At 35.0% G+C, this 13076-nt stretch overlaps 1 protein-coding gene and 1 non-coding gene across 2 annotated transcripts in view; both read left to right on the top strand.

Moving 5' to 3' along the window:
* The window catches only part of IPO7 (importin 7), a 38259-nt gene that overhangs the window by 21739 nt on the left and 3444 nt on the right, over positions 1-13076 (top strand). Inside the window, exons 11-24 of the mRNA XM_072865470.1 lie at positions 921-997; positions 1353-1469; positions 2357-2446; positions 2971-3136; positions 3842-4002; positions 4901-5029; positions 5664-5730; positions 5809-5934; positions 6248-6345; positions 7782-7877; positions 8889-9109; positions 9215-9420; positions 10623-10829; positions 11190-11306. Coding sequence (XP_072721571.1) covers positions 921-997; positions 1353-1469; positions 2357-2446; positions 2971-3136; positions 3842-4002; positions 4901-5029; positions 5664-5730; positions 5809-5934; positions 6248-6345; positions 7782-7877; positions 8889-9109; positions 9215-9420; positions 10623-10829; positions 11190-11306 — 1878 coding nt within the window. The remainder of the gene's footprint in view (positions 1-920; positions 998-1352; positions 1470-2356; positions 2447-2970; positions 3137-3841; positions 4003-4900; positions 5030-5663; positions 5731-5808; positions 5935-6247; positions 6346-7781; positions 7878-8888; positions 9110-9214; positions 9421-10622; positions 10830-11189; positions 11307-13076) is intronic.
* Positions 2641-2822, top strand: LOC140653785 (small nucleolar RNA SNORA23). Its single transcript, XR_012043223.1, has one exon. It is a non-coding gene; the product is annotated as a small nucleolar RNA SNORA23 (small nucleolar RNA).

The raw sequence follows: 13076 nt of genomic DNA, 5'->3' as shown, positions 1-13076 counted from the left end.
ACTGGTGGAAATAACAGATAACATATGAGAGTCAACACACAGTGTTTCTGCACTTGAAAAGGTAGCTAATTTTGAGAGTTACAAAGTTTTTGTTATAAGTCAAACAGTCCAGGTCTTGCTAACAATTATTACATAAATTTAATGTTATTAAAAGTTTATGCTTTACAACAGCTAATATTTCAGGCCCTGGAGTTTTTAACAATCTTAAGGAATTTCACACGTGGCACAGTTCAGAACAGGTTTACCGTAACGGTAAATGAAACATTATGAAGTAAGCCTAGCATTCCAGACTTGTCTAATTTAATCTCCTGTGGCTTGCTACTTTGGTGTTGGGGTTTACTCTGTCTATGCAGTCCTTTCAGGCTGGGGAAGACAGAAGATACTTGAGACTTCCTGAACAAAATCTTCCCTCCACTAGGACTTTTATGTGGCTAGAACAAGGAACCTTGATGGGTTTGGGAGTTTCTTATCTCTCAGGTCAGAGGCAGACCTGTAAACAGTACAGGTATTATACAAGGCTCTGATAATCCTCTTCTGCAGAGAAATAAGAAACTGAGCATTTTTAACTCAATCGTGTGCTTGCCTGTACAGCAAATAACATATAAGTCAAAAATTGACCGCTGTGTCTGCTTCTACTGTTACAAAAGATTTATCTTAAAAATAAGGAAGACATACATTTCAAATCAGACATGTAGAGCCAGTGATCATGAAAAAGGTGAGACATATGTATCAGGAATCTCCAACCATGTGTTACTGTTGTTTGGTCTTGCAATATCTGTAGTAAGAAAGCATGATTAACCACCTGAAAAAAAAGGAAAATTGTTGCTCTTTTGTTTCATATTAAATTATTAGATTACATTAGGATCATGAACTGTAGTAAAGGACCAAAATTTATAGGTGTTATATGTTTACTTAATTAGATGTATTTGAAGACTTCATTTCTCCAACAACTGCTGCTCAGACGTTATTGTTTACATCATGTAGTAAAAGGAAAGAGGTAAGCTATTCAAGGATTTTACTTAAATACGTTAGCCAGGTTTAGTTTATAGTCTCCATTTGCTGAAACAACTACTAATAAGAGTTTTACTTTACTGCTCTCTGTCATATAGTACACTAAAATTTATCATTTCTCTCAAATTTATTTTGCACTGGTCTATTTGTGATTTTTGTATTTGCCAATTCCCCTAGGACCTATCTATGAAGAATGTTGTGTGTTTATAACAAAGACATAAAACATTATCCAAATTCCAGACTTGGAGCAGATTATTAGAGATTTAAGCATTTCAGAGCATGGAGAATGGTACCCGAGATGATTGATTGAAATACTTTGACTAACCTTACATGTAATATAGGTCTTGCAGAAGACAATGGGCTTTTGTTATCAGATCCTTACGGAGCCAAATGCTGACCCTCGTAAGAAAGATGGTGCTTTACATATGATCGGTTCTTTGGCTGAAATTCTCTTAAAAGTAAGTATAACAAATCTGGTGGTTCTTTTAGTTCTTTTTTTTCCTCCTTTCCTTTCTTTAACATATAGTGTCACATATAGTGTCACATATAGTGTCACATATAGTGTCACATATAGTGTCACATATAGTGTCACATATAGTGTCACATATAGTGTCACATATAGTGTCACATATAGTGTCACATAGAGAATAGCTCTTTGAATTTACAAGTTTTTGAATAGCTGCCAGTTTTTTTAAAGCTGTTGAACTTAATTGTTTTGGGTTTGTCAGCTTAATTACACAAGCTTTATTAGGTCATGTTCAAGTTCAGATGATTGTTTTAAGTTCCTTTAAGTTCTCTGCTTCTAGTAAGAATTGCTACACCATTTCCTGTGCTGCACTTAACTACATTCCATTTTTTTGTGGAAGGAAGGAAAAAAAAAATCCATCCAGTGAGAGGCTGTTGATGTAATGAGATCTTTTCTGGGTATAGAAGAGAGGAAATAAAGTGCAGTTAGCAACCTTGATCAATTAGAATGGTAGCCAAAAAGATGCAGGGCATGGACCTGTATTTGGACAACAGCTCTGAGAAGCTTCCCTGACCACTTTTGCTTTTGATAACAGAGTAATGTACTGCCAAACAAAAGGTGTCTCTAGGAGTCAAAAAATGACAGGAAAAAAGTGTCACTATTTTGACTGAAAATTATAAAAGTCCATGTAGGATCCAAGTTTAATTACTAATATGGGATTTCATTGTTCCTTAATGGAGTTTAATAAAGGGGGAAGTTAAAAGTCTGAGCGTTTTGTTATGCTGTTGATGCTTTTATATATGACATTTTTTTACTTGATTAGAAATGCATTTTATATAAAAGTTTTAAACTGATGTGTTTCTATTCATATTCTGACAGAAGAAGATATATAAAGATCAGATGGAATATATGTTGCAGAATCATGTGTTCCCTCTCTTCAGTAGTGAGCTGGGTTACATGAGAGCACGGGTAAGAAAGTGTAAGATTTACTGTTAAGATACACTGTTCCAACTGAAGAGTTCAGGAATATTCTTTAAATTTTTCCCTCTAAAAATGTACTCCTTTCTGCACTTTTTCTGTAATAAATTGTATGCTTATTTCGGAGATTAGTATCAACCTTTATGTGCGATTATAGATAGCTACTGTGTAGTTCTAAAATGGCTGCAGAGTTGTGTGCATAGTTTTCCATCTGTGTCTGGTGGTATGGTCTATCTGTGTTTTGCATTTAGACTGTACTGCTCACACAAAACCTGTGGCCAAAGATAAACTTGAGATCATAGTACTGGTCTAGTGATGTCTGAAAGACAAGCCTCCCACTGGCCAGCCTCCACACTCTCAAACATCTTCATCTGTTAAGAAGTTTTACAGTATCTTTATTCAACAGTATATTTACTTCAGATGTAATAATTTGTGTAGGTTATGGATATATGAGTAGTCAATAATCCTTTTAGTAGGTTTTGTAACTCTGAATTTGTTCAATGTCTTTTTTTCAGGCTTGTTGGGTTCTTCATTATTTTTGTGAAGTCAAATTTAAGAGTGACCAGAATCTCCAGACAGCCTTAGAACTCACAAGACGGTGTCTGATAGATGATAGGGAAATGCCTGTGAAAGTGGAAGCTGCAATAGCACTTCAAGTTCTGATCAGTAATCAAGAGAAAGGTAGCCCTCTTTTGTTAAAGCTACAGCAAGCTTTAATGGAATAGGCATTAATATTGCGATGTTCAGGGAGACTTGTTCTCCTCTTTCCTGATGTTAATTTACTTCTTGCAATTGTAATTTGTAATCACTTATTGTAATTTTCCAGCTGGAAAAAAATATGTTTTTTTATAAATAACATTATCACAATTTCATGGTACAATAAATCCAGGTTTACAGCACCTAATTGTTGAATCAGAAATCCAATGGCAATACAAGCATATCTGTTTCAGCATACATTCATTCATGTTAAAATTTATTTCTTTAAAAAAGTTGTCTTTATCCTGGTGGGCTTTACATTGCTTAGTATTCCTGAAGCTGGCATAAAAGCCACAAACATAAATTCTATATCAAATACTTTGGCTAATTTGACAAAAATGTGTATATACACATTCCTGTTCAATTAAAATCTGCAATGATAAGTAATCTTGCATCCCATAAAGACTGTAGAACTCTGGTTTTCATACTTCAGTTGTGATCCTCTTGGTATACATTTTTGTTAAAAAATTGTTCTGAATGTTAGTATTGCTATAATGATTTAATACTGCACATGTTTTTGGCATATTAATGCCAAAGCACTAAATATTAGTAAAATATATATGGACTTTCTTTTACTGATACTGTAGTTTTGTAAGAATGTCAATTCAAGTATTTTCACTTGTTTTACAGCTAAAGAATATATTACTCCGTTTATTAGACCCGTAATGCAAGCTTTACTTCATATTATAAGAGAGACTGAAAATGATGACCTTACTAATGTGATTCAGAAGATGATCTGTGAATATAGTGAAGAAGTTACCCCAATTGCAGTAGAAATGACACAGCATTTGGTAAGACTTTCTAGTGACTTCAGGAGATGTTTATTATGTGAGAGATTGGTATTTAAAATTAAGATAGTTGTCCATCAATCAGTAGGTGTTGTTACTCCAATCTGCTTAAGTGCATTGATACAAGTAATTTTCGTCTACATTTAGACTGTTTTTTCTCAAAGGTGGCTTCATAACTTGACCTTAAATGGAAATTTCTAAGAACAATTGTAGAAATGTTTGAGAAGTCTTTGTGTGTATTTTCTCCTGATGGTGTTAATAATGAATTTTGGTAGGACATTTTAGGTAGTCTCTACAATGTGACTTAGGTTTTATGTTCTAAAATGGGAAATTAAAGAGCAGGTTTTTAATAAAAAGTTTGGTGTGAAAATAATGTTATGTTTTATGGAATGTGAAAATAAAATTGAATCTGCAGGAGAAATTTGGAGCCCGAATGGCCGTATCTAGCAAGTTGGACTAATGGTTTCAAATGCAGAGGTCAGCTCAGTGCTTCCCTATTAAAGGCCCTTGCCTTGGAGTTAAAACTATAAATTGTTTGCATGTCCTCTCTGGGAATGCCTGCAAAGTGGTCCAGTCTAGTATAGCTACCAATTAAACCTTTTGTGTCAGAAAAACATACCGTGGGAAATTTATTCTTTTGCATGGAAAGTAATGTCATTTTATATCTTTTTATTCATGAATAGATAAAGGCTGACAGCTTAGATGGCTTAACATTCAAATTTTATCAATCTTGTAAACAAACTCTGGAATGGAGCAGTCACCTTCTGATATTCATACATGTTTTCTTAGCAGAAGTCCTCCTTAAATTGTGTGGAATACCAGACTTGCACAATTGTTCTTCATCTCCAAGCATGTCCTCATTAAATGACATATTTATGGGTTGTTTTGGTATTACATGCAGGCAATGACATTTAACCAGGTGATCCAGACTGGACCAGATGAAGAGGGCAGTGATGACAAAGCAGTGACAGCAATGGGAATCTTGAATACTATTGATACACTTCTCAGTGTAGTTGAAGATCACAAGGAAGTAAGTAAAAATTACTTTAAAGCTAATATGTATTGTCTAAGACACTGAAAGTCTTTTGTAGTTCCAGTGTTCCTGACATTGTTATCTGAAAAACTGTCCTTTCAGCCAAAAATATCTTAAAACAGAAAACAGTGAAGTACTTATCATGCAACAAAGTTGTAACAGAGTGGGTCACATTTCTAACACAATATGTGTAGTAATAGAGAATAAATGTTGTAGGGTGGGTTTTTGGGGTTGGTTTTTTTTTTTAATTTCACTTTTCCAGAACAGCAAATACTTCCTGCAATTTCCATTGCTTACCCCTTTGATATATACATTTGCTTATTGTGTTTTAATGGGACTGAACTGTTGCATAGGGTTACTGTCAGGCTTTTGTTTTTAAAGGATACCCTATAATGAGATTCTTCCAATATTCAAAGAATATTCCAAAACCACCTCATATTAAAAGCTATCTTACAAATCCTTAGCTAGGAGTGCTGCTCTTACACATTTAGTGCTCTAAAATGTGAGAAATTTTGAATTGTTTTTAGAAGACTATATTGTATAAATAGAAACTGCTTTGAGTAATTTTATTTTTAAATGTGTTTAATTTAAACTCCAAAGTATTGAAAACATTCATAACTCCTTTTTCCAGATTACGCAGCAGCTGGAAGGGATCTGTTTGCAAGTGATTGGAACAGTTTTGCAGCAGCATGTATTAGGTATCTGTACTTTTGTTGGCGTATTTTTTTACATGTATGGGATTGGCATTAAATTTACCTAGATTCTGTTTCTTTTAGAGTTCTATGAGGAGATCTTTTCCTTGGCGCATAGTCTGACCTGTCAGCAAGTTTCTGCACAAATGTGGCAGCTTCTTCCTCTTGTTTTTGAAGTCTTTCAGCAGGATGGCTTTGATTATTTTACTGGTAAGTAATACAAATAATTCAGAAAGCCAAATGGTTTCATATATGTAATTTCAACCATACAATGAATTGCATCTTGATTGAAATGTTAGGAGAACAGTGAAGTGAGGGTATGCTTGAAGTATTTATTCTGCTGTTGCTGCAACCAGACTTGTTTTGCTAAGGCATCTATGACTAGACGCACGCTTATCTTGACAAACATGAAGCAAGAACTGTAATTAACTTATTAATACATAGATTTCAACCTGATTTTAACAGCTTGTCCTATAAAACATGCAACCATTATCTAACTGTGATCATTCATCTTTTAATACAGACATGATGCCTCTCTTGCATAATTATGTTACTGTTGATACAGATACACTTCTGTCAGACACAAAATATCTTGAAATGATCTACAGTATGTGCAAGAAGGTAAGTAGATTCCTTTGAGATAACAAAACCTGTGATCTCTGAAGTAATACACTGTTAAACTGGGTACTTTTTTCCACAACAGCAGACTGTGAAAATGAAGAATTTTTATATCTGCTCTTAAAGCATTATGCTATTTCATGTCCTCCGTGATTCCACAAATTATTAAGTTATAGCAGAGAAATTTAAAGAGTCTGCATCAAATTTCAGGTATATGCTTTTGCTAAAAGGGAAAAATAAATCATACACAACAAAAGCAGATTAAACCCAGGTTTTTGTGCATGTGTGTTTTGTGTAATACACTTCGTGCTTATGGGCATGCAAAACACACATATGCATATTGCAAAAGGTAGATGGTTTCTTTTATCTGAGATTTGTAGCCTCACTATGGCTGGGATACCACATACCATATGTATGCTAAAGGTCTTAAATTTATTAGCTAAAACAAGTGGAGTAGGGATGGAAAGTAGAGGGATAGGAATAGGAAGTTATTTTCTCAAGTTCAGGCCAAGTCAGTGATAAAAGCTGGGAGCAGAATGCAGTTGTTCTGACTCAGTCCAGTCACTTTTTAGCAGTGTTTCTGTATTTAACTTAGCTTCTCAGCTCCTGTGTAGTATAGGTAGCTGCCAACTGGGCTTTCTTTATCCAATCAATATGTAAAATACAAAGCTTTCCAGAATGTTAGCCCTATGTGAGGAAATGAATACTTCCTTATAAGATGGTTTTAATGTTTTTATAATCTCTAATAGTAATCTGTGGGGATTTCAGTTTTCCACTTCTGGATATCATGTGTTGTGTCTATATAAGAACTATGGTGAACTGTCAGCTGCCCTGCCCGTGGCATTTCCTGAGTAATTCTTTTGAAGGTGTTTAAATATTATAGTGAATAACTCTTGTCAGCTTGTATTTGAAAACAAGCTGCAACCAGGCTGATTGTAAATACTTGAACATTTTATATATATAAAAAAGAAAATTAGCCTGTTATAACCTCTTAGTGATTAGTGTTTTATTAGCTGAGCACAGTGAATCTTTAACACAGAAGTTTTAGGTATTGCGTAGTGTCCCACTGGATATCCCAAATTCGTAAATATAATTTTTACAAAATTCAGTATGTGAATGCGTAACAAATTTTTGGTTTGTGTATGGAAATAAACCTTTGCAAAATGGCAGCTGACACTTTTACAGTTACTGTTGTAAGCTCTGTGTCCATAGAGTTATTGAATATTTGTACACGTAGATCAGTTTTACCCGCATTCGGCAATGTTTCAGTTTCTAGTTGTGATACTGAGCCATTGCTGTAGATTTGGCTGCTTCACTGATGGATGTTTATGCTAGCATTGTAATAGAATGGGTAAATTTATATCAGCTTTTTAAAGCAAAACAGTATAGAGAAAATACTTCTTCAAGGGATATCATCAACAGTAATTGTTATTTTTCAGGTCCTTACAGGAGTTGCTGGAGAAGATGCAGAATGTCATGCAGCAAAGCTGTTAGAAGTAATTATTCTTCAGTGTAAAGGGCGTGGCATTGATCAGGTTGGTAACAACTTTGGTTGCTATAACTAATACTTTAAAAAGATTTTTATTCTCAAATATGAATTGATTATGTATTAACATGAGTTCAGTTCTGAGAAGTTTGTATAGTGTGACTAATAATCCTGTCTTCTACTTCAGTGTTACTCAGTTAACAGTACTGCAGAGAGAGTTATTGCACACTTTGTCTCCAGAATTTAGGACACTGCAAAACTCATGTGTTTTTGTGAATCTGGAACAGTACTGTTTTAGGAGCATCTTGGTTCTAAAAGTTGATTAATTATATTCTAAGTTAATTCTAGTGAATATTTCATGAAAATTATTCAATCTGTCAAGTTAATAGCCTTGAAATAAGAATGAAAATGAAGTTCCTAGAACCCCAATTAATGTCATAGAGGAGCCAGGGACTTCATTATGCACATATGGAAGTTGGAATTTGAGAGATGAATTTGTGTGCTTCTGCTGTGTACATGACAAGCACTGTATAATAGCTGTTGAAACATTTTTTGCATGCTTTTTAATACTTGTGGGTATGGTGCCTGGAAACTTTAATTTTTAATTTATTTGAAAGAAAATCTTCTATAGCAATTTTTTTTTTCTCCAGTGTGGCATCTCTGAAGAGACTACTCCTTTGAATAGCTGTTTTCTTGGAACGTTAGTAATATCTCTTGACTTTGTTGTGGATATTAAAAAAAGACTAAGTTGATTTTTCTGGACTACTGTACACATTTCCTCTATTTTTCATTTTTAAAACACAAGATTATAGAACCAGGAATTACAGCCACTGTGCATGACGTCACAAAATCGATGTGCTCAGAGTAGATTAAATACTTTTCACCTTTTCATTTCATCTTTGTATATGACTTCTGCTGGCAATTAAAAATTATTCCCATTTTATGCCCTCTGTATTTATGCACCAGACTGGTTTTATGCCATTTCTCAACTTTATTGTGAAATACAGAACTACAAAATTTATTTTTGATCACTAAATTTGTAATGGTTCTCACTTTTCAGTGCATACCCTTATTTGTGGAAGCTGCATTAGAGAGATTGACCAGAGAAGTGAAAACAAGTGAACTGCGAACAATGTGCCTCCAGGTTGCCATAGCTGCTTTGTATTACAATCCTCATTTACTATTAAATACGTTGGAAAATCTTCGTTTTCCCAATAATGTGGAGCCTGTCACTAATCACTTCATAACACAGTGGCTTAATGACGTGGACTGTTTCTTGGGGTAAGTGTTTCTAATTTTGAGGATTATTCTCTGTGATACACCTCTATGTTACCTGCTTGTAAATCATAACAAAACTTGCAACTTTTTTACTCTTTTGTTTTGTAGACTTCATGATAGAAAGATGTGTGTGCTTGGCTTGTGTGCTCTTATTGATCTGGAGCAAATACCACAGGTTTTAAATCAAGTTGCTGGCCAGATCCTGCCAGCTTTTATCCTTTTATTTAATGGATTGAAAAGAGCATATGCCTGTCATGCAGAGCATGAAAATGACAGCGATGATGATGATGAAGCTGAAGAAGATGAGGAAACAGGTATGGAAAATGAAACATTGCTGTTACTTAGTATTCTTCTTTTTTTCTGATGGAGATGCTGAATTCCTTTGTGGAATTCTTCAGAGTTCCTGAATTCCAAAAATCAAAGGCTGTGGTAGAACACTGGACATCTTTTAACGACTTTCAAGTATATCTGACTTTCCAGTTCCTCTTAAAAACTAACTTCCTAGGCTGAGTCTCTTCAAAGTGACATCAGGCTAGCTTTTGTGTGTGGATGCTGTCATTACTGAAAGGAATTATTACTGGAGCATGTTGCCCATTTGAGTGAGGGGTAAGAGTCAGTAGGAGGAGTTTCCAGGAATCTTTCTAATCCATTGTACAGTTTGGACTATATATTACAAACTGTCCCATAAGCTGCTGGTGTTTTAGCTGTGTGTTGAAAATGACAGTTCTTGTGATTCCCCCCCCACCCCCCCTCACCCTACCCCCAATGTAATATCAACTTCATCAGCCTTTATAGACTTTCTTCTTCATACAGTCATTTCACAAACTTTCACATCTTTTGCCATCATCTTTATATGAAGTTCAAAATTACCTACAACTTCCCTGTACTTCTTTCTTCCACCCTTCCCTATACTCTGCTTAAGCTTTTAGTTCTTATCTTTCCATCATCAGCCTGGTGTCTTTGTGAGTGATTTTTTGGAACAGTTTTCCACACTGAAAGGAATATCTGTTGGTTTTCATCTATCTACCTAAAGCCCAGTTTCTTTTTGATCTCTGCTGTTGAATTCTGGACTCTCCGGACTATTGTCATTATACATCATTCATACTATTACATTTTGTATTTCTCAAGCATTCTTTTCAAACAGCCCTTTTGAGTGTGCCTTTGAAAGTGTTTTCATCAAATTATTTCAGACTTTCTTTGGAGCACGAATAGTGCTTTGCTTAAAGTTTTATCAAGCGCTGTTCCAAACTATCTGCATATAAATTTTTCTATATACATTTTTGTGACAATAACATTTTGCTTTCCCACTTACACAGTTGGTGTAAGTGAGGGAAGAGTGTCTGGGGGGGAAGACCACAGCACTAGGAGCAGAGTTAAATGAGCTTCTTCCCACTTTCTAGTCTGCACTATACTGTTATCAGTTCCATTGCCTGTTTTGCATAATCAGCCATCTACCTAAAGATTTGTTCTTACTATTCTTGAGATAAACTTTTTGTGTGTGTGGTATTTAACTCAGAGGAATTGGGGAGTGATGAAGATGACATTGATGAAGATAGTCAAGAATATCTAGAAATTCTAGCAAAACAGGCAGGTGAAGATGGAGATGATGAAGACTGGGAAGAAGATGATGCTGAAGAGACTGCTTTGGAAGGCTATTCCACAATTATTGATGATGAAGACAACCCTATTGATGAATATCAGATATTTAAAACAATTTTTCAGAGTAAGTAACTATTTCCTCTCCTGGCCAACAAGTATATTTTAACTTAATTTTAGTGTATACCATTGTAAACTAGAACCTGTTGAAAGCTTCCAAACAGGCTTTTCAATATGTGGTTTGAACAAGTCCTTTCTTTGGAAAGGGGAAACCAACATTACACTTTCAGAGCAGGGGGAGTTGTTTGAATTAATTTATGGTGGGAGGAAAGAGGTCAGAGGTTGTATTAGTGTTTTTAAATGTATTGAATTATGTAACTGTAACAGAATATTATTCAGATTAAAATGGTAGTGAGTTAGTAAGCTTTGAATTACAGAACGTTTTAATGAACACTTTCCTTTTGCTTATGTTTTCTTTCTCTTGCAGCAATTCAGAATCGTAACCCTGTGTGGTACCAAGCTTTGACACAGGGTCTTAATGAAGAACAAAGAAAACAATTGCAGGACATAGCAACTCTGGCAGATCAGAGGCGCGCAGCACATGGTATTTTTCCCCCTTTATACCATTAATTGCTTCTTTCACTGTTTGAATGCTGTTTATGTGCTCAAGAAGCATAACACAGAAAATGCCTATAATTCAAGCCTGATAATGTCTTCATCAAAGCAGGGCTGTTTTACACTCCAGAGATGTTTGAAATCTCTTTAAGATTGTCAGGTCACAAAGCCTCAATGCACAAATTGTATGGCATACCACAAGTGTAAGGAATGATAGAAACTTCTTAATGAAGTGGCCAAGTAAATAAAAGCATATTTGTCATAATTGCTTGGATTTGAAAACAGTCAATTTGATTACTTGAAGGTGGATGAACTCAAGGTATGGTAACAAATGCATTAAGTGGCTAATAAATTATTTCCTGATGTGACCTAGTCCAGCTGGGATAGACAATGATTCTGTGGGTGGGAAAATACAAAATTATGGAAGTAGTATCCATCTGTAAAGCTACATTATTAAGCCTATTAAATCTTTCAGATTGTTATTCTTCAATACAGATAATACAGATTTTAAAATATAGATAGGAATTGGGCAGATCTTCACTTTTTTTTTTTCAAGTTTTCCCATGTGTTTGAGAGTAAGCCAATACATTTCACTCTCAAAGTCAAGGCTGAATTTTGAGTGATCAGTCGAGTCTCATATCCTGCATCTTATTGAGCAATTACTACAAGATGTTTCAAAATAGAAGTTCAGAAATCTTTCAATAAAAAGATTGGTAGTAAGAATGCACATTTTATAAGTAGTTTTTGTCAGAAAACAGCCTAAATGACCTCACAAAGCTTGTAAGTGTCCAGAATGGTGCACTTTTAATGGTTATAAAATACAGTTTCACTGTGACCCCTGTCAAGCACTACACATTGTACTGATGAGATTATATACTACTTGTGCATTTTATGAAAAAGAATGGCGGGGTTTTTTCGCTGCTTATTCATAGAGCAAGTTAGGTTCAGATTTTTGAAGTTTAACTTAAGCAACTGGATCCTTAGAGGAAATTCTTGCATACTGTCAGAGCATACTGATACTCCGTTTAGGCTACCTACCACACAGGGGGACATCCTGTTAGGATTGGAATATAATTATCTCTCATTAATGTAGCTAAGAAGAACTTCTATAAGCTAAGAGATTTGTCTTCCTGTGCACTATGGAGCTGGGAGGGACTAAAGCAATGGTCCCCAGGTCATGTTCTCCTTCATCAGCCAGGGCAACATTTTTCTGGCCTGTTTCCAAAGAAACAGAGACAAAATGCAGATCCTCTAGATAATATGAGCTGTCCTGTATTCCCAGAAAGAGAGAGATCACAACTATTTTGAGGTAGGAGAAAGCTCTTAGACTGGAGATAAGACATCAATAAGCATTGTTATCTTGAGCTGGGAATAATATAAATCTTCTTCTGCATTATCTAGATTGTAGTAAAGGTAGATAGAAATACACATTTCTATCTGCTCTTTACCAACCTAATTTTCAGTTGTCCACGTATTAGAGCTTGTACAAACCAGTTTTACAGTAATCTTCAAAGGATGGAATATGCAGCTAGTAAAACCAGACAACTTAACTGTCATTGTTAGTTACAGTGATGGGTATGTGGACCTCAGATGCCTAAAGATCTTAAGGTTTGGTTGAAAATGAAAAGTGATGAACTCGGTAGTTTTCTTTCAGAATTATATGGTCTAGTAACCTAAACTCCAAATTATCTGCTTGGGTATGGGGGGGAAATGCGTGTATACTAAAATGTCTGTTTCTGGTGTTTCAGTGGCTATTTCT

Source organism: Ciconia boyciana, chromosome 6, assembly GCF_034638445.1.
Source record: "Ciconia boyciana chromosome 6, ASM3463844v1, whole genome shotgun sequence".
NCBI lineage: Eukaryota > Metazoa > Chordata > Aves > Ciconiiformes > Ciconiidae > Ciconia > Ciconia boyciana.
The sequence above is the reverse complement of the archived record's forward strand: the minus strand, read 5'-3'. Positions and strand labels throughout refer to the sequence as shown.